The sequence below is a fragment of the Columba livia genome, chromosome 8 (genome assembly GCF_036013475.1).
Source record: "Columba livia isolate bColLiv1 breed racing homer chromosome 8, bColLiv1.pat.W.v2, whole genome shotgun sequence".
NCBI classification, from domain to species: Eukaryota; Metazoa; Chordata; class Aves; order Columbiformes; family Columbidae; genus Columba; species Columba livia.
This window is the reverse complement of record NC_088609.1, coordinates 30,041,664-30,068,282: the sequence shown is the minus strand read 5'-3', so window position 1 is coordinate 30,068,282 and position 26,619 is coordinate 30,041,664. Positions and strand designations below refer to the sequence as shown.

At 39.7% G+C, this 26,619-nt stretch overlaps 1 protein-coding gene across 3 annotated transcripts in view; it reads left to right on the top strand.

The window, feature by feature from the left end:
- ST6GALNAC3 (ST6 N-acetylgalactosaminide alpha-2,6-sialyltransferase 3) overlaps positions 1 to 26,619 on the top strand; it is a 238,358-nt gene that overhangs the window by 149,563 nt on the left and 62,176 nt on the right. For all 3 annotated transcript variants that reach the window (XM_065071333.1, XM_021295117.2, XM_065071334.1), the window contains exon 3: positions 11,219 to 11,628. In XM_065071333.1, the coding sequence (XP_064927405.1) occupies positions 11,219 to 11,628 (410 nt within the window). The remainder of the gene's footprint in view (positions 1 to 11,218; positions 11,629 to 26,619) is intronic.

The following is a 26,619-nucleotide window of genomic DNA, read 5'->3' as shown; positions in this document are numbered from 1 at the left end:
TTTCACCATATTCATAGTGCCAGCAAGCCAAAGCGGTCACCAGGCAGTTGCTCTCAGAGGGCCCCAAGTTTTCCTCCTTATTGCTGTCCCCAAGAACCTGTTTTGTCAGAACCATGTTATTCATTGCTGTGTCAGTTGGAATGACAGAGCAGCTGACGAGCTTTTATGTTGACCTTTAAGATTGCTTTTCATGTTGTTGAACAATAAAGATCCTCCTGTCATTACAGTCCTTGGAAACATAAGGGATCACAAGCTTCATTAAAGTCAACAGGTTTAAAAAAAAGAGCACCACACAACAAACACCCCAACCACACAAACCCTGTGCCCTCACAGGCAGGGCTGAAATGCAAAACCTGACGGAACCCGTTTGCTGCCAGTAAGAGCAGGAAGCTAATGTGGCCTCCTAGGTCTCCATCCCAGGAGTAGACACGAGGGTGATAATTTCGGTTGTCACCAGGTTAAGTCCATATAGCACAGAGCATGCGTATGGATGCGCACATTCAAACAAGGAAGACTGTTACCTGGCTTTGGGAGTAGATAGCTTACATCAAGAAAATAACCTGTATCCTTTTCACAGGTTGAAACAGAATCATAGCTGAGAGGCCTCTGCTGCTGCCCAGGCAAAGGAGCAGCACTGTGACCTTTGTAATTGCGTAGAACACTTTTTTCCTGAGCCTTTTCATTTTATGGTCTCATATCTAAATCTGTTTCTCAGATTAGCGTATGTTTTGTTGAGCCCAGCCCTGCAGAGATTCTACCCCAAGCTGGATACGTCACATAAGAAGTTTCTTTGCTATTTCTCTTGCTGAGCTGAGTCTGCTTACAGATAGAAGGCTTTTCCATCTATGAACCGAGGATACAAATTTCTCTTTCCAAAATTCGTTAGGTGATGTCCTGGCTCCAACGATGTCAGTAGGAGTTTTGCTTTTGACTGTGATGGAAGCTATGAATGTGCCATAGATTTTCCTGGAAAGTCAGCATATCGGTACATTACAGTGGTATTTTTCTCCTGAAGAATGTGTGAAGGACTTCAAATTAATTTCTCTCTTAAAAAATTTAGATTATAAGGAGAAGAGCTATATGATTATAAGTACCCATTTTGGAGGTAGTGTTGTTTATATCTTGCAACAGTATTATTGTCAGGCCAGACTATATAGTGGAGAAAAGATTGATAGGGCTTGTTATTTTCATTTTCTAATAAGATTTTGCTTTGCAGCTGCTTCTAGCATCCTTCACCACATAACTTACCCCCTCGTTTGTGTGTGTGTGTGTGTGTGTGTTCCTCAGCACCTCCTCAGGCCTGGTCCTGAGCTCCAGAGCGATGCTGCAATGACCTGCTCAAAACCCTCTTGGCTTCAGTAAGATGTGGCAGAGGCCACTGTGCTCGGGGACTGTTCTTTAGCATAAGCCTGTAAGCGAGGGGGGAAATTGGGCTGGTGTGGGATGCGCTAGTACCAGAAACTACACCATCAAGCTCCATGAAGAAGGAGAACCAATACAGAATGATCTTCCAATTATTTACAAATCATTTAACCCAGTAGTTCCCACTTGAGGGTGCTTACAAAGGTAATGTTAGTCCATGATAGAAACCAGTGCCTGCAATGAGATCTGCGCTGATGAAAATTTAGTTAGTGGACATACGCACTGAGGCAATGATGCGAAAGCAATCAGAAGAGAGTATATGTACAATGATTTTTTCATTTGAAACAGACCTTTAGCTTCAGAGATTTTAAATATGCAGCTATGCTTCAACAGCTTCCATTAATGACTTAAAAGACCTTAACATAAATCTTCCTAATTATTTAAGCAGAACTCTCCAATCCAGTTTAAATTTCTGTCATAGTGCCCAGTGCCATAATGTTCGAAAGTTCAGATATCTGAAAAATGGTGATTTAACCTTGTATCTTTCTGCAAATGAAATGATTTAAGTGTCTTAAAGTACAGGCTGTTTAAAACAATTTAATTTTTGGACTAGGACCTTGTAAGCCAAGTCTTAACCTCAAATGACATTTTTACAGAAGGTTTTAAACATTTGTAAAGCTGACAGTCATAACGGGGTCCAGCAAATATTCCCAATATACCTATGAGGGGAAAAGAAATGAATGTAGCAAGTAAGTATTCTCTTTTAGATAAGGTATCCTGCAATTAAAAACACGGGTATCAGAAAGCTTCTTAAGGCCTATTTTGTCAAATGAAAAATGCTACTGGTTTTAATGCTATTGTAATAAAACTTATTGTTATTCTTGGCATGGATTTTTTTTTAAATATCAGAAAAATGGATAATTAACATTTTAGCATGTCGCTTTCCTTCCATGCATACAAATAATTTGATAGATAGACCACCAGGAGAGACAAAATTAAATAATAGGCCTAGACAGCATGGAACCAAAATAAATCAGAGGTTAGACTTCCAGCCTGTTAGGTGGATTTTCATCTAAAAAAAAATAGGGATACAAGGTGTTTTTTGCCGCTTACCTTGATGTCATTTCCCCAGGTTAGATCCCAAATAAATTGACCTGAAATAAGATGTGAACTTCATATTAGAAGGCCCGTGTTTTGTGAGTGTTATTTTTTTCAAATGTATTTAGATTAGAGGCCTAACAGGCGTTCCTGCATCTGTGGTTCAGCCAAATACGTTCCTAGATAATGGCCCATGATTAATGGTGAGTGCTGATAATAAGAGGTTATTAGAGAAAGCAAACTTGTAACAGATCTGCTGTATACATTATATACTTTACTGCCATCTGTGGGTATTTATAATAAATACAAATTAAAGTCAGCGGTTACAGGGTAACTAATGTTTTGCCTATGTGACAAAGAATTCCTTAGAAAGAGTCTTCTCATAGGCAACGTCATATTGAAGAATTCTCATTAATGTTTTTGCACAGATGCTTATTATTATTCGCAAGGAAAATCCAGCTTTTGTGGAGGGAGTCCTTTTGGCCTCAGTTGCTTTGAAGGCCATCATTCTAAAGTCCACCCCGTACGGAAGGATTTTGTGTTACCTGTTACCTGTCCTCTGCTTCTATACATGCTTCTGGATGTGCGAAATTATTCTTGTCCTTTCGTACTGTCATTCATTCGCTATTCAGTCCATGTGCTAACAGTACGTTCCCCCTTTTATGTCTCCTTGAGTTGTGAGTGACATTTTACCTCGTTGTGGTTTGTATTGTTTGCCGAGCAAATATGCCTGTATAGAGAAGAAACAAATTTATCTTCCTTATTGCTACATACAAAAAAAAAAACCAGAAAAGAAATGCAATATAAGCAGAGAATTGCAGGAGATAAAGTACGTCTAAATATTACAACACTGATGACTTGCTGGATCAAGTGACGATGTTTTTGATGGTAACAAATATACTGTTGCAAATACAGTTTTGCAGTAGTGACAAAAGGGGGGCCGTAGTTAAGATCAGCTTATTGTGTTGCATTTGGAGTTGTTTATGAAGCTTGATAGACAGTGTCTGGTGTAAATTGTGTTTGTCCGGTAACTGTGGTGTACATAATTCAAGAGCCATCACGTGGTAACAAGGGAAAGTGAGCAATGTGACGGATGTTAAGATAAATGACTTATTGGATTCAGCAAGCAGCATTGGGTTGGAAGAATTCCCAGCTTTTGAACTGTTACAAAGCCACGATGTTTCAAAGGTTGTATATTTGCAAATGAGTGATAGATGGAGTATCTCAAACATTCTCATTATTTATGGCCATCAGCTAAACCACTGGGATGAAATTAGGTGTACTCTAGAATTAATGTAGTTTGTTTTGTTTTCCTTTTTAAGCAACTGGGAAATTAATTTTGTCATGGGATGCTTTTCAGAGTGAATGTTACATTAGTGCCCGCCTCGTGAACTTGCTGTGAGGGTGTGCATAGTGGAGTTTGCCTCCCTCCCATAACAATTAGGCATTCAATCCTCAACTGTGTTTGACATGCACATTTCCACATATGTTCTTGGACATCTTTGTATATTTAGCTTGACATTTTATATGGCAAAGAAGAATCTATTTTCCTCCCCTCCCTGCCCCAGTTTAGAGATGTTAATTAGGTGGATCTGGAACCATAGACACAGAGTTCTGTATGTCTACAGGCGTCAGGGTTTCTGGTTACCTACAAGGTGTAGTACTGCGTGCTGGACCGAATGTACCTGTTTTCCATTTGGGCAATTGTAGTTTAAAGGAAGAAAGCTATTCTGTCTGCATAATGCTGAGTTATTTGATTGACATGTCCGATAAAGCTTTTTTCACAGTAGTTAGTTTACACCTTAACGAATATCTTCCAACCAACTTTTCTTTTGCTAGATTTCATTCCCAAGCATCATGGTTTGTCTTACTGGCTGTATATCAGTATTTTACTTTTTCTCAAATACTCTTTCCCCTTATATGTCTTTATTTTAAACACTAAATTATATCCTCCCTTTTTGTAATCTGTTTAATTTTTGTCTGTTCACTTTTCTCCTTTTGTATCCCGCTTCCACTTACTTCCTTCCCCTTTTGTGACATCTTCATGTAAATAAGAGCACATCCCTTCTGCCCTCATACATTGGGAGAGGAAAACTTACCAACCACCTGAGACGCAAACTAAAATGAGATTGCAGCTGACAGAGAGTGCACACACGAGACAGATCCTCACACATCCCTCAGGCAACACCTCCGGGCAAAGCTTTCTTCACCTGCCCCTGTCTAAGTGCTGGAAGTCCCACAGGGCTGTTGACCATCAGTTCTCCAGTGCTCTGCCTCCGCTGGGTCCTGCCGTTGTGCTTGAAACACTGAATCTGGCCACTTCCTTCCATCACTGGCCCTCCACGTAGACACAGGACAGTTCCTCCTGTTCCTTATTTACTCCCTACCACCTTTCCATTTTTGAGACTTTTGCCAACAGAGCTATTGGGAATCTCTTAATAGTTTGTTATTCCAGAAGAAAATAACCAGCGTAGGCTTATTTAAAAGGTATCAGCCTCAATGATGTTTCAGCTGGAATTCAGGAAGAAAGGAAAAAATGAAAGAGACTGTTCTGTTAATGTGAACTGCTATGTGTTAACCTTTTTATAATACAAAAAAATGTTCAATTGAAGGAGCGTTTTAATTCCATTGTAGAATACTATTTAAATACGATTTTTTAAAAAAAATAGTTAAAATATTTTGATCAAACTGGACTTGGTTTTACTAAAATTTTATTTAATGGGACTATCAAGACAGGTATTATCTTTGATTTTTCAACTTTTACTTTATATTAGAATAGAGGAAAATACATAAAAAGACCTGCGTTTCTGTTTTCTTCTTTATAGGCCATATACTTGGCTCTCTTGCTACTCAGAGTTTTCTCATATACATTTGAGGCATTTATTTTTCAGCTCTGAGTGTCATGAGATATATTTGATTGTCTTTTTTGCAAAGCTGCCTATACTGCTCCCAATAGCAGCAGCAAAACCAACAACATTCTGGTGAGCATTTGCTCTGCTGTATCTTGAAAGAGGTACGAGCTGGCGTAGAGCAACTGGAGCTGTCTGGAAAGTGAGAAAGATGGCACTGCATCACTTTGCACTGTGGTTCGTGTTCAGAAGGTTTGGGTTTGTGTATTTTTTTTTCTCCCCTTTCCATGAGAAAGAAAGATAAAATGTTTCAAAAATACACATGCCAAATTAAAGTTTAGATAGTGCTGGAGACGCTGGCATAAAAGTTCTAACCTCTGCCCAAAGTCCAGGCTGTCTCTTTACCACTGACATCAGGAATCCACAAGATACCCGTTCTGATACAACCCTTTTAAGGAGCTGTGACATGAGCTGAATTAATAAATCAGGGAAATGACAGTTCTGTAACAACTGGGTGAGTGTATATAGAAAGAATTTTAGAGATGGTTATTTATTCAGTCTCTTACTGCAAGATTAGTCCCATTACGTGGCTCCTATGCATTCCCTTCCAATTTATTCAATTTAAATAAAACTTCCTCCTAGCACTTACGTACATATCAGTGACAGGCATCTAAATAAAATATCCTCGGCACTTCAGCCTCAGGAACAGTCTTATGGAGAAGCAGATCATTTTCTATTTATTTGGAAATGGGATGCATGTTGACATAGGGCTTATTTCAAAATAATGTCAAAATGTTAAAACCTTTATGAAATCTTAACATTAAATTTTATGAAGACGGAGGTGTTTACTGGGATGTGATGCCGAGGGCTAGGACCAAAATCATCTACTGAAGATTAAAAAACCACAACGCTACCACAGGAGAGAAGGGGGAACAACCGCAAACTCAGGGTAATCAGACCTGTGGTTTTTATCATTTTTATCTCTACTGCTTGATGTTAGTTATAGAATGTGATTTATATACCATAGCTCTTGCTGGGTGAACATACAAGTACCCTCTTTCTTTTCTTTAAATGTGCTGAATTTTGTCTTAGAGAAGCCTGGCGAGTCCTTCCTCCCAGTCAGAGGTCTGAAGAAAGCGAGTAAGTGTAGAAAAAACCAGCTTGCTTAATCATTACTGAAACACAGGAAAAATTAAAATACATTTTTGCTTGTGAAGTGGAGAAAAGCAATAAAAACAATGCCAGACGGTTAATGCCTCTCTTGTACCTTTCATTTCAAAGACCTCAAAAGAACATCAAGAAGAATAAAGGCAAAATCTATTCCCTATTGGCATCATTATAAATGTTGTATCCTCTAAAATTCTGAAGACATCCAAGAAGAGTAGAAGAATAAATGGCATTGAAATAAAGAAAGTCTCTCTGGAGCCTTGTTCAATCGGCTTTGTTAGAATTCACTCAAATAGGATGATTATAAGAAAAGACCTCATTTGTTTCAACATTAAAGGAGCAAATTAATATGTGGCGAGCTGCTAATAATTGCCTCATTATGTAGTGAATGGGCATTGCGTCCAATTTACAAAATTACAATCATATTGTTAAAGTAACAATTGGGAAAGTTTAATCCGAATTTCCCAACTATCTGTGTGATTAGTTGTGGGATTCGCAGAGTGGAGCTGAGTTGGCGGTTGGAGTGAGCTCTCCAGCGCTCAGAAGTCGCAAGAGAAATCCGGCTTTTCGTTAGTGTAAATTACATCTGCATAAGTCCTGAGCTAGGTTGGGTCCAACTGAAGAGTGAATCTGGCATTCTCTGTGAAGACGGGAGCTCGGCACGTGAATGATCTGTCAGGATGTTGCTTTGTTGGACTACACAGACTTGTGCTGAAGTTTTGGCCAAGGGGTTGAGACCTGGCCTGAGATCATCCACGCTTGGGACTTCAGCAGACCTACAGGCCTGGAAAAGTCTGTGATCCTGGATCTGTGCCATTGGGAAACCCTTCTATACAAATGGTCCTGTAGCCGGAATTTCAGTCTCTTGGCGGAGACATTCAAAATGATGCGGGAGTTGTTTCTGATTGGAAAGCAACCGGTGTTCCAAATATCAAAATACTCCATGAAAGAGTTATGTTTTGTGACCTACTTCTATTTAGATTTGCTTGTGACCTTTTCTAATTCTGACTGGTTTTGTTATTTAATGATTTGACCTTTGATTCTGTGAAGCCACTTCAGTGCTAAATGCAAAGATTTAATAACTAGAACTGTTTGATAAGTGACCTTTATTGCACAGCTATTTCTCTTCGCTAGAGAAGCAGCACTGTTTTGCAAGTTCTAATTCACAGTTTTAATTATCTTTTCTATTGTCTGTAAGCTTGCACAGGAAATGGAAAGGTCAGACATTTCATTTTCTTTACTGATTAAAATATAAGCGCTCCTCAACAGTTCCGATATATCACTCAGGAAAAAGGATGGGACAATTTGTCAGAATCGTGCCCAGCTGCTCTGCTGGGGACTTCTACGTCCTTCTGGTCAGTGACAAAATGAATAATTTTCTAGAAGCAGTAATAGCTCGGTCCCCATGGCGCGTAGAAGTGAAATATGTGTCTAAACACATGAAAAGAGAAGAAAAGGTGAACGGTTCTCTTTTCCATTGTGGTTTTTGTTTGGTTGGTTTTGTTTCTAATTTAGCTCATATATTTATAATGCAAGTGAATAAAGATCTTGTGAAAGGTACAGGTAAACCCTTCATTGACATTCTCGGTCCAGCGAGAATAACAGTAAGAACACATGTTTCCGTATGGTCCTGTCAATCTCTTTCAATCCCATGGCTTCTGTACCCTCTCTGCAGATGAGAGGGCAGCCTGGACTGCCTGCCAGAACCATTGTTGTTTCTCTGATATGGCTACTGATGGGATGACATTTCATTGTTGTCCGGATGTTTGTGATGTGGACACCTGTAAATAGTTACCGTTAACTGCAAAACAGATCACCAAGAAGGCACATTTTCTCTAATTCTCCAGTTTTCATCTCTCTATATTCCAGTTTCTGTGTGTAAGAATTGTCTCTCTGCTTCTGTTTGTCCTTAATAGAAACAATACAGCAAGTTAAATGGAAAAGTGATAGTTTCTCATACAGGTTGCGGCTGTCGTGGGCAACTCGCAGCCAGAAAACACCTATGGGAAAGAGGTGTGAGGGATGTATTAATAGAATGCCAGAGTAGGGGGTGAGATCACTCCAACCCTTCAAGGGTCATAGCAAGCTGGCAGCTGTGTCCTAGTTCAGCAGCAGAAGTAGCAGCCACAGCTACCCAGGTGCTTCCCAGTTCCAGTCCTGCTGGGCACCCAAATCCTGTGCCTGAATAGCTCCCGTGGGAGCCGTCTGGCAGACGAGCTACATTTGAGCAGCTTTTGAGTCTTAAAGTCATGGGACAGCCATACCTGAGCTAGCATGTAATAAACAGGAATGTCGTGTCAAATGAGGAAAATGAGAAAGCTATTGTATGTGGATTACTGAAACTACCCCTTTTGTCTGTGATGCTTATAAATCAAGACAGCAAGTTGCTGGCCTGTCTCCACGTGGGGGTTCAATGAGTGAATATTGATGCATGTTTCCTCATGTGTTTTGGAAGATACAATGCAAAAAGATACTGTGGTCAGTGAATGATGCTGGAGTCAGTGGGATGTCTGTCAGTCAGGCTCCTTACTCCCTCTGGGATCTCTGTTGGGAAATAAGCGTATTAGGACACGTGAAATTTCTCTACATCGTAAAAACATTTATTCTGAGGTAGGGCTCGGAGGGGTTAAGTCTCTGCCTCTATTGAAGAAGAACAGATTATATGTTGACCTAGTCCAGGCATTCAATATTATGAAAGTGCTTTATAAATTGGAACAAGATAAATGAATCACAACAAAAGAGCTAGAAAACCAGGGGACACAATTGCAAGAGTGAGTGTACTCAGTTTATTCGAGCAGAACAGTTACACTCAATGAATAGAAAATGTGCAATGCATTTCTAACTGAGGTCAGAAAATCAAACAATTCCAAATTTAAGAGAGCAGCTCTATTTTAATGGAGGAGGTAGAATATTGTGGAAAAAAAATAAATAAACCAACACTGAGGTTGAGACAAATTTAAATGAGACCGGATTCTTGACCAAATTGGCTTTTCCTATCTAGCAGTTTCATATTCAGTATTTGTTAGTTTGAAAGTTCACCCTGAAAGCTATAAATTAATCTACTGGGACTTCAACAATTCACTTCATGTTAAGACGTGAGTTATGCTTATGGATTTGTTTAGGTCACCCAGCCATGTTCTCATAATGTATCTTAGAGAGGATTTCTGTAACTAAGCAGTAAACAGAAAGACAGTGTTCAGCTGCATCTCCTGGGATTTTACCCCTGCTGTCAAAGAGCTATGCAGGACAGCTCTCTAAAACTACAACAGCTGTAAAAACATACACGGTGTTCTGCAAAGGAAATGTTGCCAATGCTTTTGCATGAAGTCAGGCATCTTTAACTCCTGATGAGGAAAGAGCGTTTTCATGAATCACTCACAGAGAGAAATCAAACCTTTGCAATTGTGAGATTTGTTGCAAAAGTCTTGTAGGATGTATTTTAGTTCAGTACAATATTTGTCACCCAAAGATGAGATACTTTAGCTGTTATAATTTGGCTCTTTTCAGATGTTTATCTCTTGTCCTTGTATTATCCGCCATTATATATGTATTAAAAAACCGTGATGTTTTGTCAGGCACCATGTCCTAAGGTTATAGTGGTCAAATGTAGTCAGGATATTCATCCACGTCAGCTAAATGAGGTGTGATTTTGAAGGGAAGTAATGACAGGTCTGATCAGAAAAGTACCTAGCATCCTGTCAGGTTAAATGTCCAAAGAACATCAGATTAGTTATTCCTAATAAACACTGATCTGAAGTCGCTGTTTTCCAGATGGGAACGTGGCAGAAGACCAAGTCTGTGACTGTACAAAAAATTGTCGATGATTTGTGGCCTAGACAGTCTTTTGTAGGTTTTTTTGGTAGATGTAGTTTTCATTTGCTTTAGGTTTCTAGCCAAACTTTTCATACAATCCAACTTAAATACAGGGCCTTTCCTTTTACTCTTGCTAAAAAAGAACCAAAATGCATTTACTATGTATAGTCTGACAAATGGAGCATGAGAGAGATCTGTGTATCTTTGTTAGGTGAGTGTTCCTATTTTCAATTCATACTGGAGAAATAGTGCCCTAGGACACACTGAGGAAACACTGTCTTTGACTTCAGTTTGTCCAGGGTTACGTTACTGGTTCACATGTCACCATTATATCTGCCTCTCATTTTTTATGGATCAGAACCATTATCCAGACAGAACACCCTATTCCTTTGTCTAAATCTCCTTTCCAAATGCAGGATTTTCGTGCTTTTCATTGCTTTTTAGAGTTACATCTCATTTGACCTCTATCACATATTTGGGAACAATTCATTCAGACACATAAACACAGTCACTGTACAGTTAAAGTTCCAGCATTATTTTTTCTATTGCTGACAACATCTTGTTAAAAGAAAAAAAGGAATTGATCTAAATATTGTTTTCTACTGCTTCTTTCTTTTATTGTTTTCTAGTGGAAAGAGTAACATTTAGGCGGAAAAAATGAATGATTATTTTTCTAGTTGACCTCGCAAGGTGGAGAACAGAGAAAAATATTGGAACTGCCATCTGTTTCTCTAAAAAGGATTGTGTTTCAGTGCTTTGTAGTGGTAGGGCTCTACCACATGGGGATGGCTAAAGTTCTTTTTTTAAAGAGAAGCGTTGCTGTCAGTTTGTTGGGCTGTGCTTGTTTTCCTTTTAGCTGAATTTTCAATCTTCGTGTTTTATAGATAAAGACTTGCTATATATTTTTGTTTTCTTTTTTTTTTTTCCAGCCTCTACAACTTGACTGTGACCTCTGTGCCATTGTTTCAAACTCGGGACAGATGGCTGGCCAGAAGGTGGGAGCTGAGATAGACAAGTCCTCCTGCATATGGAGGATGAACAATGCTCCCACCAAGGGCTATGAGGAGGATGTTGGGAAGAGGACAACCGTAAGAGTGGTCTCTCACACAAGCGTGCCTCTCCTACTCAAGAATCCTGAATACTTCTTCAAAGAAACCAACAACACTGTTTATGTGATCTGGGGACCTTTTAGAAACATGAGGAAGGATGGAAATGGCATCGTGTACAACATGCTAAAGAGAACTGTGGAGAGCTACCCAACTGCCCAAATCTACGTGACAACAGAGAAGCGCATGAGTTACTGTGATGCGGTGTTTAAGAAGGAGACGGGAAAAGACCGGTAAGTCCTATTTGTGAAGAACAATTATAATGTTTGACAAAAGATACATGAGAGAAGTCCGTGCCGGATGCCAGCTGCTAAATGAGTCCCCAGATACGTTTTTAATGGATTGTTACGTGGTTTTGACTGTTATAAGCGCTTGATGAGGCAGCAGCTAGGCCCCATTTACCCCACCTACGCTACCTTCTGTTCTTTCCATTTCCATTGGCTTGAGTCCCAAGTATATTGGATGTCTTCCTGAAGTGTTTTCAAAGCTGTGCGTTGTTTTCAGCTCAATTTACTATTGATTAAATTGACATTTTATTTGAAGAAGATTATGCTACCCAAACATTTCCAAATGCACAACCAAAGGATAAGTCTGGATATTGTATTTTCTTCTATCTTGAGGTGCACTGTAGCTTCTCTTCAAACATAAACCTCAGTGTTATACATTATTTCTGTTACTTGGTGAAAATGGATTATCAGTGATGCAGTAATAGATTTAGGTTTTTACCAGAGTTATGCTGAAATTCTATTTTCCATACCTGAGAATGCTGCTTAAGTGGGGGCTGTGAGGAAATGGACGTGTGAGGGCCACTGTTTTGTCTAGAATGTTCAGACCAGAAATTGGATTTGTGGAATTAAGACCACGAATTGTGGAATTTTGTAACTGAGCTGCAAAAATTCCGATCACCTGTGTGTGGGCATGGAAGAGCACCAGAGCTAACTAGGAAGTAATTTCCAGAATATTGCTGTGTCTTAGTATTAATTTGTGAATTTGCACCCCGTGAATTTGCAGTTGTGAAGGAGCATAGTTATTCTGACAAAATTAAAAACATAGATATTCGCAGTTTAACTCAGTCTGAATTTTCACTCAGCTTTTGAAGTAAAGAGCTTGTTCTCTCAAACTTCCTTGATTCACTTTGTGAAGTCTAACTGGGTAAGTTGGGATTTTGCCTTTGTTTGAAGCTACTGAAATGTAGATAAGAGCTTGCCCCTCAGCTTGTTCACCATGTGCACATGTTGCTGCTGCAGTTCTAGAGTTGGAGGGAACTCCTATGTGTCATAAAGGTGTCAACGTTATCGTGACTTCTTTAGTGCAACTGAACAAACTGATGAACAGAGTCTCACAGAGAAAATACACAAGATCTGTTCTTGATCTCTCTTACATCTAGGTCGTATAGTTTACATATTATTCAAGCTATGTGTGATCATGGGTACATTATTGCATTACGAAGCATAAATTGGTTTATATTTATGATTCTTCCATGTTAGCCAAGTCACAGTGATTTTACAATACTTTGTCAACATCCTTATTGTAAAACTAGACCTTAGTGTATCCTATCAAAAATTTTCATCAACCAATGTCAAAGTATCCTCATCTCCAGTCTAATTCATTCCTCTCCAACAAATTAACACATCTTAAGGTTTTATTATTATGCAATTAACACAATACAAATGCTTCTTTGTATATCAAAGGCAGATTGAACTTCCATTCTCCTTGTGCTTATGAACAAAGTTCTTAAGCAGCCTAATGTCAAAGTGGCCCAATTTCTTTCTCCTTAATCCATTACAACAACTAAAAGTTTCACACCACGAATGGGACAAATTGTAAAGAGCCTGCCTCATGACCCACATCACATTGCATTTGTACGTGCATTCCTTTTAACACCATGAAAAAACCCACCGCTTCTCACAATGGCAATCAGGTAATACCCTTGTATCTACTGCACCTTTCATTTTTAGTCCTACTTTTCCACGTCAAATAGTAAATGGTGGTGTTATCATTTAGTGCGCTTGTCAGCCAGAAACAAGGGAAACAATCAATGTGCCACCAGCCAACATCTTCTGTATCACAAGCGAACATCCTGCAGTTTCCTACTAATCGGGCACCTCAGCTGGAAACTTGCATTTTGTGTCACATTCACAGGACCCGTCTGCTGTTTTGAGGGAGGGTCATGAGGCTGTTAGAGGTATTTGTGAAAGCAGTAAAGGGAGAGCATAAGAGATTTGTGGGTGATGGAAAGAGTTTTGCACGTTGTGCCAGACTATTATGATGCTGAGACAGATTCGGGTTCCTCAGCCAAATATTCCTTTGGTTCCTTAGAGAAACATCAGCTCTTGCTTGCAATATTAGATTGAACAGAGGTCTGTCTCAACATGTTCCCGGCAAAAATTCTGGAAGGAAACCAAGTCCAACTCGTATTTTAAAACGTACTGAGTGCATTGTAACCACATCTATTTTAGTTTAATCCTAAAATACTGTCCTTATGTACAATGTATGCTACTAACGCAAAGTAAGATTGCAACAGATTTCTAGTCTGTCAAGCCTTTAATGAGCTTTCTATTCCTGCTCTTTGATGTACCATTTTTTAGGTAATTAGTGGGACTTTTCAGTATTTTCATCCTACCGGTGTTCAGGTTTTAAAGGATGTTTTGAGAAGCAGCTAACAGGTATGTGCTGCAGAAAAGCTTTGCTCCTGCGCCACTGGTGTGTGAGCTTCATCCGAGGGCAGCTTCAAAACACACAGCTTGGGTTTATCATTGTTTCATGGAAGAAACAAGAATTGCCTCTAAATTCCAACAAACAAGTTTCTTTGTTTCGCAATGAGGCGTATTTTTTTTAATTCTACAACAGCAGAAAATTCCCTCTGAGAAGGGCTATCCACGCTGCAGAATTAACCTTGCATGTGGTGTTATGAATCTGGGGGACATATGTTCTTTCTGAGAGTCTTCATTAGTGAAGCATTCGGGTTCAAGGCAGTGAACGCTCATCTGCTTTGAATAATTGTTGTACATAAATAATATTCATTACCAGACATGCACAATTTTTCATGAATGCATTTTACTTGGTGCTTCCCTAGAGGGAGCATAAAGCTGGCAGCTTCTTCCACTATTTCACTAATGTTTTGGTATATAATATGTATTGAGTCAAGTGAAGGAATTTAAAGAAACATTAGGTAATAATTAAATGTGGCATCTTTTTATGTACCTCAATCCAGGTAAGTGGTTATGAAGCCCCTCTATACCATTGCCATGTGTTAGAAATAGAATGCAATATGATATAACATTTAATTGGAAATAACAGAGAAAACTGTAGTCTTCATTAAAGCAGCAGAGCTAATTTTGGTCTGATAAAGTGCACTGAACAGCCCTAAATAGGTTTTAATTAGCTGGCACCAAAGCTGCACCACCCTTAGGGAGGGTAAAATTAATGAAAACTAGCAGCAAATAGATCAGTGCTACTGGATGTTATTGCCTCAGGTGAAGGTGATGTGGAAGAAAGGAGTGTCTTTTAAGGATCATTTAGAAAACAGTCTGCGTTAAAAGTCACTTTCAAAAAGCGATGATAAAATAAATCTGTGCTAATATCAGCGAGACAGTGTCATGTCATCCGGACTGCAGGCTCCATGTGTGTTTGTACTCCAAACACCTCAGACTGACCACTCAGCACAGCACATCCAAGGGGTGCCTGGGATGGCTGAGCTCCCCGTCCCCTCCCGGCACTGCCGGTGTGACCAGGCTGCTCCTGTCCCACTGCACCCGCGGGACGAGGCGCCCCAGCAGACAGCCGGTGATGCCTGTGCTGGCGCTGCTCAAAGCACAGCTAAACTTGGTGTTCGTAGTCACTCTTTTTATAAATAGCTACCGACAGGAGCCTGCTGAGCTTTGCAGAGGAGATGTATTCTGAGTTCCCAAAATCCCCATTAAGAGACATGAGGCACTGTGCTGAAACTCAGCCAGTTTGGTAGACAATTTTCTGTCTTAACTCTGACAACACCGATCCCATAACCAAACAGTTCAGTTCAATTCAACATCATCTTCTTGAGATTATTACCTATACACGTGTCTACAGCAGGCAGGTTCACTGAGCCATATTTGCAGTCAAATGGCTGGTTTTGAAGGATTTGTGTTAATATCTTGGACAGTTCTGAAGAAACGAAATTGCTTTTGTGCTTCTCTTCCAGAAGTTCTTAGTTTGCTCTGTTCATGCCAGATGGTGCTGTGTGTTAGGTTGTGAGAAAGCTGTTTTATCATTCAAGGTAGAAAGATGGATCATTGTGATCACTGACTTCTGCATCAAGGTTCAGAATTTGGGGGTGTGCTCAACCTGCTGTCTTCCTCAGTTCTGCGCACTAATTATTTATTACTTCGGAGATATACGAGACCTATATTATATCTCTGTCATTTGGAGCTAGCAAATTATATTCTTCTAAAGTTCAGATTGACACTGTTAGACATCTGCAGTCATCACAGCTTCACCTCAGCCAATATGTGGGTTTTGATGTGGCTGACTAATCCACGTGAAGCTGTAGCCTAGTAAAAACGTCATTGAAATGAATAAATGAAATTACATTCTCTGACGCTCAAGTAGCTGCAATTTCTATTGTTTGGTGATATTCTCTGTGAATTGAGGTAGTAAAGCTGTCAGCGGCCAGAACGTCAGAGCTTTAAGCTGTATTTCTGGTTTGGAAGTTGAATTAAATATTACAGTAATGCTATTTCCACTTTTGCATTTGCTTACATATACATATTAGTTTTCCTATCGAGGCCATTCAGAGAAAACATAAAAGCTACTGTTGGGTAATATTTGCAGAAAGTGGTTTTTCATGGGGAAGTTGTGAACACTGACACAGGGGGTTAGATTTAGGGATTTAGGAAGTACTTTCCCATCCGTGCTTTGTATTAACATGCTTTTTCTAAAATATAAATTCTAGAAGATCAGTTAATTTTTGTTTTGAAAGGAAAATGACCAGAGTTGGGTCATATCAATGTATTTAAATTACAGAACTCTTTGAAGAAAATGATGGAAAAACTGATTCAGATTGGCGGAGGAAATGTATAAAGCCTCTTGAAACATTCCGAAGGACGAAAATAAATTGTAGTTTACTTTCTCATATAGTCTTTATCATGATGATATAGACTCTAATGCTGCACCAATGAAGTCAGCAAAAAGTTGTCAGCTCCCTGGAGCAGTGATCTGGTGACCATTTTTCAAGTGCTCGATGGCAGATTCTTTCTTGAACCATTGCTTGTCGCTTCCATTCTTTCTTTTTATAAAGCAATTCCTTCAAAAAATGCTAATGGATTTGTCCATCTTAATTCATAGAGGATTTAAATAGTTTCATTGTCAGCCAGGACTGCTTTATTACCTGGAAAAACAAGGGTCTAAAGCATGAAGCCTTAATGAAATAAATAGATTTTTCATTATAAAACACTTAAAAGCTCAACATCTATTGCTATTTGTAGTCAATCACTGGACAGCTAACAACTGTTTTGGGGTTTATATTCATTCTTCCATTTCCCGGTAAAACACCAGTTGTTCCTGAGTGTCCTAGATTTATTCCCTTCAGCTCATTAGTAACTGCATTTGTATTTCTTTATGAAGATTTTCCTAATTAAGATGAACGCTTTTCTCTGTTAGGCAGATGGAGCTCAATAGAAGTAGTCCAGTTTTTATTAACGTGCCAGTAAGTGCTGTACAAGGCACTGGTACTTTTGTCGAGAAACACAGCCCCTACAACATTACACTAATTACATAGTAAAGTGAAACTTTATTAAAAAATATCAATATTAGCTAATATTTTGTGAGAAATCTGTGGCTGCGTATGGATTGGTGCGGGCTCAGACACCTATTGATTCTGTGGTGATTGCTGACTTTACCCATGGAGTTATTTCTTTTTACCTGGTGATTCAGGTCCAGAAATACATAATCAGGATCTACTTTATCTTTGTGCATTTTCACGTGTTCTTTGAATTAATTCAGTATCTATTGCCCTTAATTTATAGCATCTTCTATAAGTGCCACTGAATCTGTTTTCTGCTCCTGACAAGCCAGATGTTAAATCTTTGTACAATGTTTGGTATTGTACTAATTAAACGCGCTTTTTCCATCCTGGCTTTTAAATATTCTGCAGCTTTTCTAGTCATGAGGGTATTGCTGATACCTCTCATGAGCAACACTGGGATTGTGTGTGTAGATGAGATTCTGCCTCCAATTTTCTTGCATCCCATGAGCATATACCTTTAGAAAGGATTAGGCAAGTCAGTGATCCGTATGCTAGAAACCCTGGTAGCGCTGTGGATTGAACTGGTTCTGGGTTTGCTGCTGACGGTGAAGGTGTTTTATGGTTGCAAGGCAGAAGGCTTGGAGGGAAAAATTAACAGAAGCATAGGTTTTGAATGAAGCCTTTGGTGTTCACACAAGCTTCACTGGATCATCTTTGTCCTGGTTTTGTTAAAAAGCAAGTTTCTCTTTCAGTGAATTTTGCCTGTCAGCTAAAGCTTCATATTAACTGCATTTTCCTGGAGAACTAGACACATGTTTTGGTAAACCTAGCAATGGAATGCAAACTTATTGATAAGCATGAATGGACATCTTGCGAGAGGGGCAAAGAGAAACAAGTGACCAAGAAACTGACCAACTGTGTATAACATTCCATTCACGTGAATACTTCATATCAAAGTGGGAGATCACGAGGATCTCATCCCTTTCCCTTTTTTCCCTTCTGCTTATGGCCGACATTAGGAGAGGACCTTGCTAGTCGTCCCTGTGAACTGAGGCCTAGTGACAGATTGAATCCAGCTCCGGTTGGCTGCAGAGTCCAGTCCAGGACTTTGGTTGCCGGCTCTGCAGTTGCTGAGACTTTCAAGATTGGTTTTGTATATTTTGTATTATTTTCTCTATTCTTATTAGTAGCATTAGTAAAACATTGTTAATTTTTCCAGCTCTCTTCTCTCTGTCCTTCTTTCCCTCCCAATCGCCTGTCCTGAGTGGGGAAAGGGGAGAGGGAAGGGCAAAAGTGGGAAGTGGGGGGGAGAGGAGCTTAACAATACATCTGCCAGGGTTTTATTGTCACCCCACAATCTAAACCCTCGACAATCTTCCATAGTGCAAAATTTTAATTTTCCGGAAGGAGCTTAACATTTTAAAGGAACAGAACTAATGCTTTAAAAATCAAGGAATTAATTTCTCTTTTCAGCTCAGCCTTGCTGCCAGTTGAAATAGTTGTCTTTAAAACACAGTGATTACCATTGAAGTCTATACTTATCACCAGTTGTCACACAGCAATACTTTTCTGAGATATATCAAGTAGTTTAGAAAACAAATGCAATGTTACTATTACTTTACCAGTAACCAATGGGTAGCATGCTAACTGTGGGCTTTCTAATGGAAGCTCCCTAAAGTGCTCTGAGCCATATTTACAGAGTTTAGGAAAAGACAACGTAGTACAATCAAACTGCATGAGGTGCATTGGGGGATTTTGTGTTAGAGTCGCTGCTCAAGTGAGGATAAGCAACCTTAGGAGCTGGGGAATAAAACACGACAGTGATTTGCCGCTTCCGATAGAGAAGAGTTTCTCTACATCTGTCCACCCACTAGCTAGTAAAACTTGCGAGAAAATACTTTCATAAGAAAAGGTGGATGAGAACCAATTTCTGGTATCTCACTGAATGATGTCTAGAAAAAACATTGTCTTCTCAAAGCTTTGAAAAAGTAGGTAACACAGCAAAAGAGAAACTGTTTAAAAGTAGAAACAGTTTAGCCTGAACTGGTGTTGGAGTACCTTACCTTAAGAATGTAGAGATTAGTAAACAAATACTTCACTGAAAATTTAATTGATAACAAATCAAGCCTGTGTGGGCCTCATACACATAGGTGTGAGGAAAACGAGGGGAAAATGGTGACATTTTGTCATTAATTTAGAACTCAGTGTAACTAGGTGCTTGCTCATGCGCATCTTCAGTGTGTATTTTTACCCATATAAACATGAAACAGATGTTCTACACTATTTATATGTCTGTTATCATGTATTCCATATAAAAAATTCAGGCTGCAACTTCCGAACAGCAAAGCTGTACAGATATGTATGTGCTCACATGGATTTATAGCACACATCTTTGAAGGTAACTCAGGATTCACAGCCACGCTTCTCGGAGAACTTGATGTGCCATTGGGATATGTTACAGCCTGTGTTTAGAAAACCATCGCCGACTACATCCTATACAGTTCCTGTGATACTCAAATTCTCTGAGCTTTTAACAGTGAGGCAGCTGTGCATTTAAAAAGTAACATGCACAAGACCAGCACATACAATTTTTCTCAGGCATTCACATCTTCAGCAGGTTTTGGAAGCTATAGCGGTTTGGAAAAACAACTACAACTGTGGGGATTTATTATGAATCTTGAGGAGTGTCCTCAAGTCTGTCTGACATCCTAGATATTGATCAGTATGTGTAGCTTAGTTTGGGTGTGAAGGGGAATACTTTTTGATGCAGATGTTCAACGGTTCAGCCGTTCTATTTTTAAGATGTTGTAAGCATTTCTTGTTGGTAGGAGCGTTGAGTACAGTCGAGACCGCATACCAGAGGCGCCACGCTGTCCGGTACATAAGTATTCAGTAAACATGCAACTGCAGTAGAAGAAAAGGTTTCTAAATGCCCATATTTGTTCTTTGCAAGTTTGCTGTTACTATCCCATCCTGGTCTTTGGAGACTTCTTTTTCTTTGTTTTTAAAACCAGTCGTCTCAGCAAGCACATCCTCTCTGCTATAGCCGTACTGGTTACGGAAAGGAGGGATGAACTCCCTGTCTAATAACATTCTCTACACGACTCATTAAAATTCCCAAAGTACAGGATTTGCTGCAAAACTTTAAAAACTGCTGCAGATGATGTCGGCGGTGTAGAATGAGACAAAGGAAAGAAAACCATAGCAGATGAAATCCTAAGGAACAAACAGCATGCTTTTATCTTAACAATAAAACCAAGCATAAATGTCAGAAATACGTGCTCTCTGTTTGGTTTGCTCTCCATATGTTGTTTCGGAGTTTTCCTTGAAGTACATCCATTAGAGATGCTAGCGATCCCGTCTCTGAAGAGCGTCCCAAACATTTTCCATGAGAGCATTTCCAAAAATATTGCAGATATTGCTTAAGCCTCAAAATGCCTTTGTGATGCAAGGAATATTTATGCCCTTTTTACAATTTGACTTCCTTGAGAAAAGAACACGGGAGGAAAGCACAAGCTATTGCTGTGCAGAAATTCGTGCCCATAAAGCTTTCTGAATGTTGTGTGCTTACTGTGAAGGCATTTCAGTCTCTTACAGTGTTAATTTTGGGTTGGAATGGTTTGGAACTGCAAAGTGGAAACTACTTCTGCTGCTCTATAACCTGTTTTCAGCCAAATGTGGTAATGTTCTGGCACTTCCTTAGTGCCAGAAATTAGCAGTAGTCTCGTGACTTTTTACAGTCAATCAAAATGTTAGGGAAGAAAATAATCTGAAGAGTATTTGCAAGGCAGTATTCCTCTAAAAGAAGATTTTTAGTTTCAGTTTCTTTGGGTATTTTTTTTCCTATCCTGCGTCCATCCATCTTATCATTGTCTCCACACCTTCCTCCAGTCCGTTACAAAATGTGACCAGTGTTTGTCATGTGTTTGTCCTCTGTTATCGAGGGAGAATCGTGTCTTTGCTGGACCTTAGTATTCTGTTTTATTCTCTGTGTGCTGCTCTGATTTTATATTAGTGATGACACTGAAATATGTTTTGTATTTGGAGTAGAAGAAAGCAGCGGGCCTTAACTCCTCCAGGCTTATTTAATTATCTTAAGTTACCTTTACCTCCTCTTCCAGGAAAGCACAGCGTTCGATAGAGTTGGATTTCAGCTCCACCGTACAGATTCTGCCAGGGACTTTCAGCTGCAGTGGCTGCTTAGAGCCTTCCCACTCCTAGAGGTATTTTGGGTCTCGCCCATGGAGTGCCTTGTGGATGTGAAATTTCATTTAACTTTGTGTCGGGCGTCCTCAGGATACCCACAAGCTTTATGTACTGCTTAGACTTGTCTAAGCACCAGCAGCTTCCAAGTTACGCTGCTTTACTTGGTTAGAAAGACAATGAATGGACAGGTAACTAAGACCATTATCAGTGGAAAATATAGTACTTTGGGCAATATTTCTGGATATGGTTTAGTATGATAGTTGTGAATGATATATTCAGGGAAGGCTTATTCCAGTTTCACTTCCAAGCTTTTAATTCTGGATCAATTAAAAGTATTCCTCCTTTTTTGAAATAATAACCACAGGTTTCATATGTATTTGACCAGTTTCAGGATAGTGGTAGCACGAGCAGCTCCACATTTCCCTTGAACTTCTGTCTGAAGTTTACCAGGACTGAAACTGGCATATAATATAGATATTTTCTTCATTATTACTTTACATTTTTCCCTGAGGCTATCATATTGATTTCAAAACTGTGGTCATCATCATACTGTAATAACGTGGTAGCATTAATACATGGGTCTCTGTGGGTAGATTATAATAGAAAGTTTCAAAATAATTGCCCACTAATATGAGAGGTGGAAGTATGTATAGTATTATATTGCTTGTAATGTAACCATTAAAATAACAATTATGTGATACTGAAAAGACTCATTATGCCTTAGTTTATCTTTACATAATGTTAATAACTAAAGAAAACAGGGAAGATTATACCTAATTACATTTTACAATACTATTGCACTTCCTGTAAAGAGAACATTTTGCACAGAATTGTAGCTCTGCATGCTTCAGTGAAGTTTGTGTCCACTCTATGTACTTCAAAACCAATGGTATATTAAAACCAATGGTTAGAAGTTCTTTTTTAATCAAACGGTACATATAGTCTTCACAAGAAATTTTTTAAAATTAAGTAAGCCAGAGGTAGTCAAATCTTGCAACATGGCTGCATTGAACACAAATTTTAACATAATCTTAGGTCCTTCAGGTTTGTGTTAGAAAAATGAAGGTAGCTTGACACTGAGTCAGTAGAATACCATCTCTCTTTAGGTGAATGAGAAAATCGTAAAGATGTGTGTTGTCATCTGCAGCAATTTTGTTTGAGTATTATCTACTACTGAGTAGTAGAGCCAGCCAGATAAGCAAGTTCATTTTCTGTTATATCCATAGGTGGAACACGCAAGAACAAATAGAAAAATGGTGCTTTGACAGGGATAGACAAGCCTCTCATTTTGTAGGTTGGAATATTGAGCTCTAAGTTACAAGTGCTTGGTTCAGGAATGCATAGATCTCCCAAATTATCTTAGTGGCAAGAACATTAATTAACTAAGTCAGAGAAGCCTTTCCCGTCGAGGGGATGGGGTTGGGGACTCCCACCTCTCTACCGCATTCCCTGCTGCTCTTGCCCGTATCAGTGGGAAGGCAAAGGCACCTTCAGGCTGCTGGGGTGGGAATGCTATGGAGGAGAGGGAGCCCAGAGACCAGCCGAGTTATCCAGTGCATCCACCTATGGGATTGTCTCCTTGCAGGCGACAGTTCTTGTGGCTTTGCAAAGGCAGGGTTTAATTTTCTGTTCAGCGAGATAAACGGTGGGTAGAATTTGTGAGCCACAGTGCGCATGGTTGTATGGTGATGTTCAGAGCATGGTTTTCTGCCCGGTCCTTTAGATGCCATACTAAGGCATGTGTTGTCTGTGAGGCTGAGGCCTGGCCCCAAGCACTTCCCCAAGCATTTCAACTTTTGTGCCTTCTCCTTATGCCCATCTCAGCCTCTTCCATTTGGATTAGCTAACTCAAATCACAGGCTGTAATGTGTTCGCTGTACTTTGGTCACAAACTCTTCCTTGTTCATGTTTCCCTTTCATTAGGTACTTGTTTCCATTTGCCATGTTTCCTGCTTTCCTTCTAATATCTTTTTCCTTCTCTATCATTCCTGATATTTTTCCACATTTTTTCCCCTTTGATTTCCTCGCTCATTGTTTGCAACTATGTCACCTACGTGGCTTTCTTCTTTCAGCCTTTGTCCTTTTATTGTGAAACATATTGCGTCAAACACGCCTCCTGTTTTTGGCACAACCTCTTTTAAAGCAGGTCAGAGACCTGATGAAGAACAGCTCTCCCCTCCCTGCCCGTGCCCTTGTGCTTGCTCTTTCACTTGAATCCTGGAGCAGAATACCTGAAAGTCTGATCTGGCATTCCAGATCCCAACTCAGTACATACGGTACTTAAAACAAACACAAAATTTCACAGTGGGATGTAGAAGTTGTGCGTGTTTATTTATTGATGATCGTTGGTTACAGGAATTAAAACAGCAGGGAGCTCAGATTTTGATCAGAAACCAAGTTATTTTTCTGTATGCTTTTTATTGTAAAATGTGAACATAATAAAAGCCATTGTGCTCATGCTGTTAAATGCTAAGCTCTGGCCTGACCTGCTGTATGAACAATGCGTGTTCCCTCTTATGTGACGATTTTGGTGTGAAAAGAGAAGGGATCTGGTATGTGGCTGCGGACCACAGTTACAACAGCCTTTCTGTGAGCTTCCAGCATCAGAGGTGTTCGCACAGAGACCGTGTGTTCCACAGTATGAGCGAGGAGCGAGGTCAGTGTGGTTTGGTTTGGATTTTTTAAAGTGCTTTTCAATTACAGCAGTACAAGAGAGCCAGACTCACAGTGACTTTAGGTTTTTATGTCCTATAGATAGAATTTATTTGCTTTTAGTTTTTTGTAACGTCACCAACTGCTAAGGGGATCGATGTTTAATATCTTTCTAAATAAGTAATACTGAAATATAAATAAGTAATGCCTGGTTTATTAGTCCAGATGTTTTCAGCATTGCTGAAAGTGGTGTGATGACAGCAACCAGCACTAGAAGTAGAAAAAAACCCCGTATTTCTCAGTGATTTTTATCATTATAATAAACCATAATTGAAAGATTACAAAATTGATTCTTTTAAAAATTAATGTTGAATGAGTGAGCGGGCTCAGATTGTTTTTCAGTGTTCTTTGGAAGTAAAATAGCTTGGTTTATATCCTGCCAGAAAACTGCTGATTTTTCGAACAATCACATTAGAGAGAACAGTCCCAGAGGGTTACAGGAGACAACAGACCTATGTCATTATGCTTTACCCTTTCCTGATGGGTTCGGAGAAGAGCCAGAAACAAAAGAAAGTTACATTCATTATTGAGAGAGCCTTGGGAAAATCTGTTTGGCCAAGCAATTTTGCATGAAATGAGTGAGGAAATATTTGACTGCGAAGAACATAAACTCCTTCCATCAATATGCAATTTTCTGGATGCATTTGTCCAAATGATTGTTAAGAACAGTTTCTAAATTTGCAGTGCTTTACAGCTTCAAAGGGCTGTGAAAGCATTAACTAGTTAAACGGATGGAAGTGGGTTTTTTTTAATAAATAAGTACAAACCAAAGTCAGTTGTAAGACAGTTTAAAGTGCAAAGTATTGAAAACAGCAGGACACCTGAGGACCTGGAGTAGCAATCATACAGCACCATCCGCCCCAATCAGGAAAGTGGAAACCACAAATTTGTCTTTGATGATTTCCTGTAAATATGCCCTTTGAGGACAGATCGCCCTGCCCAGTCTTGTGGAAAAAGCTCAGCGTTACATCTCTTCTCACCGCAACATATGGATCTCAGCAAGCCCTGCCTCTCCATTTCCAAAGTCATTCCTCAGACAGAAAAGTCTGAGCAAAAAAAAGTAGTGAAATATTGTTGCAGAAATGCTGGTTAGCATCCTTTAAACCGGGCCAGTTTGCCTGGAAAACAGCTTTCTGAGATGTTTTCCTTTGCCCTGGCCACTTTCTTCAGTAAGTCTGCCCAGTTTTCCAGACCTTCTGCTATCCTACTGGAAGTGGGTTTATTGATGTTTTCATTTACTTCAGAATACCATGTCTCGCTTTTCCCTAGGATGCAGCAGTATAAACATCTTTGATCCCCTTAAGTGTGTGGCAGGGTGTGCTAAGGGCTGGGGAAGGTTTGTTTGGGTCTCCCTGAGTGCCTCCATACTCTACAAAGGACGACATCTGCTCTGTGCTGTTGTTAGCAGGATGGCTGGTCCATGTTTTGGCGGTGGCTGGTGAAGACATGGGGGTCTGGTCTTTCTTCCTCGCTACAGCTTTGTAAGACTTTGCCTCTTCTGATGTTGTGTTATTTGGTCTGAATACCAACCCAGCAGAGTTGCATCTTGGTAGCTTGAGGTTTCCAGTCAGTGCCACATCCCACATTCATGAGACACAAAGGTTCAAGAAGACCGAGAAACTGAGGTTAACTGGGGCTTATTCTTTTCCCATATATATCCTGAAGAGAACCTATGCTCTATCCCCTTGTAAAAATGATGTTTGTACACCATTTCACATTGTCCAGGTATTTTTGCAGTCTCTGAAGAATTTTTCTGTGCTTTAATTTGTTGTAGACATACAATCTACTGCATTTTGTATATACACTCTTACTTGATGACAACCTCCTTCTGGCCTTATGCAATGTTTCATTAAATAGAGGGATGGTTCCCAAGCCCATCTTTCTTCCCGAGACTGAAGCCAGTGTTATTGCTCCAGTTAGATTTCATTAATAGTATTTAGCATTTCATAATGCATATCATCCACAGACCTTAAAGCAGTGCAGGACATTAAATCAGCTTTAATTTCCCTGTTTTCCTGATTGTCAAACTCATACAGGGAGTCATTTTTCAAATGGTGCACAGCTATCATGCTGCAAGCCGATGGCAGAGCTATGGAGATCTCCTTCACTCAGGGTTCCCAAAATGGGCCCTGATGCACTACCCTGACATTCAGAAAACACAGGCGTATTATCTTGCCTGTGCGAGTTCACGCTTACCTTGGGGGGAGTCCTGGATGACCAGATGATGATCAAATCCATATAAAGTGCATTTTTATATACAGACAGTAGTGGAACTTCCTAAATGAATTCACTAGAAATTGCAACTTACCTAAAATTCTGTATGACTAGACCCAGCTCTTGTGTCTTGGCCTGTGTGCAATGATAGGCTTGTATTGCTCAGCTGAGCCTTGTTTAAAGATCACACTTTGCAGGAGGCAGGAATGATCATTAGATCTGGGAAGGAAGCTCTCAAGACACGTTGGAGCACTCCACGTCGGAGCAGTTGCATTCCTGCCACTTTCCAGCAGTCAGCACTGCCCATCAAAGAAAATTGCTAAATAGCTCTGCTACATCATCCTTCATTTGCATTAGAAATTGCTCTAAG